This window comes from Ranitomeya imitator, chromosome 2 (assembly GCF_032444005.1).
Source record: "Ranitomeya imitator isolate aRanImi1 chromosome 2, aRanImi1.pri, whole genome shotgun sequence".
Classification (NCBI taxonomy): domain Eukaryota; kingdom Metazoa; phylum Chordata; class Amphibia; order Anura; family Dendrobatidae; genus Ranitomeya; species Ranitomeya imitator.
In genome coordinates, this window is record NC_091283.1 from 184,116,063 (window position 1) to 184,122,209 (window position 6,147).

At 46.0% G+C, this 6,147-nt stretch overlaps 1 protein-coding gene across 3 annotated transcripts in view; it reads left to right on the plus strand.

Annotated features, from left to right (window-relative positions):
- Positions 1–5,920, plus strand: part of PIP5KL1 (phosphatidylinositol-4-phosphate 5-kinase like 1) — a 40,545-nt gene extending 34,625 nt beyond the window's left edge. For all 3 annotated transcript variants that reach the window (XM_069748239.1, XM_069748241.1, XM_069748240.1), the window contains exons 8-11: positions 2,617–2,672; positions 2,749–2,861; positions 3,857–4,019; positions 4,263–5,920. In XM_069748239.1, the coding sequence (XP_069604340.1) occupies positions 2,617–2,672; positions 2,749–2,861; positions 3,857–4,019; positions 4,263–4,695 (765 nt within the window). In that variant the 3' untranslated portion in view covers positions 4,696–5,920. The remainder of the gene's footprint in view (positions 1–2,616; positions 2,673–2,748; positions 2,862–3,856; positions 4,020–4,262) is intronic.
- Positions 5,921–6,147: the final 227 nt, after the last annotated feature.

Below are 6,147 nucleotides of genomic sequence, written 5' to 3' on the forward strand. Positions count from 1 at the left end.
AGGACCATCTGGCGTAGCACCCCATCACTCTCCTTCTTGGTCAAATAGCCCTTACACAGCCTGGAGGTGTGTTTGGGGTCATTGTCCTGTTGAAAAATAAATGATGGTCCAACTAAACGCAAACCGGATGGAATAGCATGCCGCTGCAAGATGCTGTGGTAGCCATGCTGGTTCAGTCCGCCTTCAATTTTGAATAAATCCCCAACAGTGTCACCAGCAAAGCACCGCCACACCATCACACCTCCTCCTCCATTCTTCACTGTGGCACAGGCACGTAGAGTCCATCCGTTCACCTTTTCTGCGTCGCACAAAGACACGGTGGTTGGAACCAAAGATCTCAAATTTGGACTCATCAGACCAAAGCACAGATTTCCACTGGTCTGATGTCCATTCCTTGTGTTCTTTAGCCCAAACAAGTCTCGTCTGCTTGTTGCCTGTCCTTAGCAGTGGTTTCCTAGCAGCTATTTTACCATGAAGGCCTGCTGCACAAAGTCTCCTCTTAACAGTTGTTGTAGAGATGTGTCTGCTGCTAGAACTCTGTGTGGCATTGACCTGGTCTCTAATCTGAGCTGCTGTTAACCTGCGATTTCTGAGGCTGGTGACTCAGGTAAACTTATCCTCAGAAGCAGAGGTGACGTGTAACGCTCGGGCCGAGACTGGTTGGCGCGGGCGCCTGGGGGTGTGGCCCCACTGGACCACAGACCGAACTTCCCTCTAAGGGGCGTAACTAAGTAGCTTCCTTGGTGTTCGCTGGAGCCTCTGATGGTGAGGTCAGACTTGTGCAATAGGAAGCTACCAGGTACCACTCCAGGGTGGAGTCGGACTGTGGATGCTGATCCCACTGGGGACAAGACACGGGCAGACAGGCATGGCTGTGACACTGGCTGACAGACGGGTATGGCAGAGACCCTGACGGGCGGACTGGCTTGACGGAGATACAGGCAGGCAGACACGGCTGGTACTGGCAGACAGGACTGATACTCTGGTAGGAACTGGTATTCGGATGGATGTATGGAAACAGGTAAGAACCTGTTCAGACTGGAGAATATAAAGAAACAGGTAGAGACCTGTATGGCAAGTTGCAGAATAAAGATAGAGCAAAAGTGGAAGCAAAGCAGAATCACAGGAGGCGGAGTAAGAGTAGGAGGTGGAGCTAAGAGAAGAGAAGGAGAAGGCAGAGCTATGAGCAGAAAAGGAGAAGGCAGAGCAGAGAGTAGAGAAGGAGAAGACGAAGCCACAGGGGGCGGAGCCAAGAGCGGAGACGCTGGAGGCGGAGCCAAGAGCGGAGACGCTGGAGGCGGAGCCAAGAGCCAGAACCGCAGGAGGGAACACCAAAAGTGAAAGAGTGCAGAACCACAGGTTGTGGCGAGGAAAGCCGAGAGGCACAGAACCACCGGTTGTGGCAGAACAGAGCAGAGATGCAGAGCCACAGAAAGTGGCAAGCAGAGCAGGAGGATAAGGCGGAGGTACACACAGCAGAGTGGGAAATGACAAAGGAGAAACAGGAATGGACACGGATACACAAACAGAACACAGATGAAGGCCTGCAATATTGCAGCCCTCTGAGACAGGAAACACAGGACCTGGCAGCTCAGTAGCAAATGCTAACTAAGGGGAATAGTTTGCTCAGGCATCCTCCAATGGGTGAGGATGCCTTAAGTATCAGAGGCCTCAAGGCTATTGGCCAGAAGCACCTTAGGGAGGTGCACGCAGTCTCAATAAGAATCCGGAGTGGCTGGTGCCGCCCCCCTATGCACACAGTCAGGAAGAGTACACAGAGTAAGCGGCCATGGAGCACATGGCATGGAGCCGGCAGCAGACAGATCTCACAGCATGGCACTGGGTGAGTGAGTTGATGTAACAGGCAGGTGGGGAATGGATGGCCATGCAGTGATGCCGGCAGGGTTGTTACATGACGCTTGGTCTTCCTTTCCTGGGGCGGTCCTCATGTGAGCCAGTTTCTTTGTAGCGCTTGATGGTTTTTGCCACTGCACTTGGGGACACTTTCAAAGATTTCCCAATTTTTCAGACTGACTGACCTTCATTTCCTAAAGTAATGATGGCCACTCGTTTTTCTTTACTTAGCTGCTTTTTTCTTGCCATAAAACAAATTCTAACAGTCTATTCAGTAGGACTATCAGCTGTGTATCCACCTGACTTCTGCACAACACAACTGATGGTCCCTACCCCAATTATAAGGCAAGAAGTCCCACTTATTAAACCCGACAGGGCACACCTGTGAAGTGAAAACCATTTCCGGTGACTACATCTTGAAGCTCATCAAGAGAATGCCAAGAGTGTGCAAAGCAGTCATCAAAGCAAAAGGTGGCTACTTTGAAGAACCTTGAATATAAGACATAATTTCAGTTGATTCACACTTTTTTGTTAAGTATATAATTCCACATGTGTTAATTCATACATAGTTTTGATGCCTTCAGTGTGAATGTACAATTTTCATAGTCATCAAAATACCGAAAAATCTTTAAATGAGAAGGTGTGTCCAAACTTTTGGTCTGTACTGTATGTGTGCAGCAATATGGCAGCCCGCAGCTCACATGCCGCCAGCTTCTATGGCGCTTTGTATCACTAATCTGTGTTTATTATCTTCCGTTACAGAAATACTTCATCATTATGCAGAGCGTCTTTTTCCCGGATGAGCGGATCACTGGCCGGTGAGGATGGGGGTCATAACTTCCCCTTTATCGACTTTCCAGTTTGTTTTTAATAAGAGTTTTTCTCTGGTTTCAGCTATGATATTAAAGGCTGTCACGTGAGCCGCTGGACTGAGCCAGAATCGGAGGGCAGTAGAGTCCTGCAGGTCTTCAAGGATCAAAACTTTGAAGGAAATGTTATCTGTTTGGGTGTGTTATCAAATCCAGTAATTAATTATTCTTAAAGGGGTTTTTCACTCTGGACAATCCCTTTATCTTAGAACTGACCCCTTCCCAATAGTGACCTGATCAGTGTCTCTCACTGCCTAGTCCCCAATAACTAGTAAGAATCTGGAAACAGGTGCATCACTTCCCTGCAGCGCCCCCGCAGGGAAAATGAAGCATTACACAGTCCCTTTTTAAATTTATGGGCTGACATGATGGGTCCTCCACAAACAGAGACTCTATAGTCAATCTAATAAGCAAAGGTCCTAAATTAAAAAAAAAAAAAAAAAAAGAAACATCTATAAGTATTTCATAAAAGTAACTTTTTTATAGACATTTGCTGGAAAATAATAAGAACCTGATACTGGTAGCACATAGATTTCAATTGGAACGGTGTAATACTTCATTTTCGCTACGGGAGCGCTGCAGGGAAATTAAACACTTACTTCCAGGTTTTCTCATAGTTACTGTCTGGGTGATCACCATTAAAGTGACCATGTACCTTTTAATGCCTGTTGGCCTCTGGTAGAAATCAATATCCCCTATCCTTCATGTTGGGATGCCCGAATATAGATAAGATGGTTGACCTGTACTGCAAAAATCAGCAGATCCAACAACTTTCCATTGATGTGTAATGACACATTTAGAGGACATGTCCACAAGAAGTTCTGTATGATAAAACAAATACATTGGAACTAAGAGAGGAACTAGGGGTCTCTACCCGGCAACAGAAAGTGTGAGGAAGGCGGCCATGGAGTCACAAGAGGGGAAACGCTGAGGGACATTTTAGTGAGCACAAGTCCTGTGGGAGGAGTTTATCAACGCCTAGCGTAAAGTGAGTGTGGGGGGAGGTGCCCCTAGCAACCAATGAGATTCCACCGCTCATGTTTCAAAGGCCCTTAGGAAATTAAAATCTGCTCTCTGATTGGTTGCCATCAGCAGCTCCTCCCATCCAGTTTAACTTCCCGCTTCCACTCCAGATCAACAACGTTCCTGGCTTCTTCGTCAGACGGAGCTGGACACGCTTTTCTTAAAGGAGCTCAATGTCCTGGATTACAGTCTTCTGGTTGGATTTCAGCCTTTACATCAAGATGAGAAAAACCAGAGCTGGTCTTTGGCCAATCTAATCGTCCGCACTAAAAGGTGAGGTGTCTCCCGTTTCGATACTTCGCTGAGCAATTACATTGTAAGCATACATCAAATACTATCTTGAAACAGCGCCACTCTTTTCTGTGGGTTGGGTGCGGTATTGCAGCTCACAGTCATACAGTAAAATAGAATGGAGCTGCAATACCAGACGTAGCCACACAGGGAAGAGTGGTGTTGTTTCGGGTGGGAACTAAGATCCTTTTCCTAAACCTTTTCTTATTCTCCTGCACCCTCCAGGTCTGTGAATGGGACTGGTAGCCCCACTACATCTCAGTGCGCTTCTGTGCCCGGAACTGTAGAGGAAGAAAGTGAATCCACGGATAAAGAAGACGATGGGACCGAGCTTAGCGACACTCCAGATGTGACTTCTACTAGACGCGCGCCCATGAAGAAAATTGGGCAGCAAGTGAGCACCGTGTCCGATATCTCCGAGGTTATGGCTCAAAATCGCCGCCTACTTCCCAATTACAAGAACCCTCTGCACGTGATGGACGGGCCGGAACTGAGATACTTCATTGGAATCATTGACATATTCACCGTCTATGGCCTGAAGAAAAGACTGGAACATTTGTGGAAGAGCATGCGTTACCACGGGCAGGAGTTCTCCACCGTCAGCCCCTCTCGCTACTCACAGCGACTGTGTCACTGGGTGCAGACGCATACCGTGTAGCCGGATGTCAGCGCCAAAGTCAATTACTGTGAAACTATTTCTATATATCCTTGGAGATGACGCTTTATTTTATGTAAAGCTTTTAGGTAAATCTCTCACGGATCTGATATTGGAGTATGCATGAGCTTATGCCAAAAACTACTTTAGGGTGTGGTTCTGAAAAGCCACCACTAGAGGGCGAGCTTCCAATGGGATTACTTACTCTCTTATATGGGGAGACTTCCCCTTCCTTAATGCAGATTCACAGTGGATTTATGAGACCAAGCATTGGCTTTATTTTCAGGAATAGCGCCACTCTTGTCCACAGGCCAAGTCTGGTATTGCAGCTCGGCCTGATTTTTAGAAAATAAGTGCACTTTCATAAAACTTTTGAAATCTTGAAAGTTTTAGGCAGTGTTGGTTCCAGCTGCTGAAACCTCCCTCATAGAATACGCACTCAATAGAAAGTCTATAAGACTGTCTTCTGCCCCACGTCGCTATTATAGTGACTCAATCAACAAAGTCACCGTTACCTGTGTTAGTCGTCAACTCAATGGCCGCCTCTCCTTTGTGGGTACGTACACATCCAAGCTCACCTCACTGGGTTGTAAGAGCTTGATCCAATAATGGGCTGCAGCTCCGAAATATCTATACTACGGTTTAACACAATTTAAAAGTTCCTTTAGTTCAGAAATTCCAATAATCTGCTAATGAATGGACTGCTAAAACCATCTCATAATCTACAGTTTCTCAAGGCAGGAAACAGAATACTTAGCTGGGATAATCCGCCATTCCGGGGTTATGGTATAGAGGAAACAGAGGTAGCAGTGACTGCTAAGGGGGTCTAAAGACCTCTCTGCCACAGTATCATGGTAGATGGTGGGCAACATTACGTCCAGATCTTGGTGATGGGGTGGTGCTGGGTATCGGACTCCCCACCCTCTGAGATTTGATGAAATATCCTAAGGATAGAACAATCCCTTTAAGAATCTTTACTAATTATGAAATTGTAATTTACCTGTCACAATCCAGAATATTGGATATTATTGTGCCTTTTGATGATGAATTAAAGAAACTTTACTGTAATTCATATAATATTTATGCCTTGTCCATTAGAATTTATAATATTACAGGCCCTAAAGCTGTGATACGGGTCGGCACATTTCTATCTCTGATTCAATTTATTTTTAAATGCAATTTGGTCTAAAAATAATGTCATTTGGTTCATTAAAAATGTTGCACCGTTTGCCTTCTATAGGCTTTTGGTTTGCACTATTGCTCGCAAAACTGTTTAAAAACATTGTTTTTTTAGCCACAAATCCATGAAGTGAGCAGGGGGCAGGTGATGTTCTGCACCTGTCCTATTCTAATTAATGGGAATGATGGGTGACACTTAACTGCACCGCTCGCTTCTCAATGTGGAAGTGAATGAATGTGCCGACATTCAGCTACACCTCCCTCTCCTCCGATATG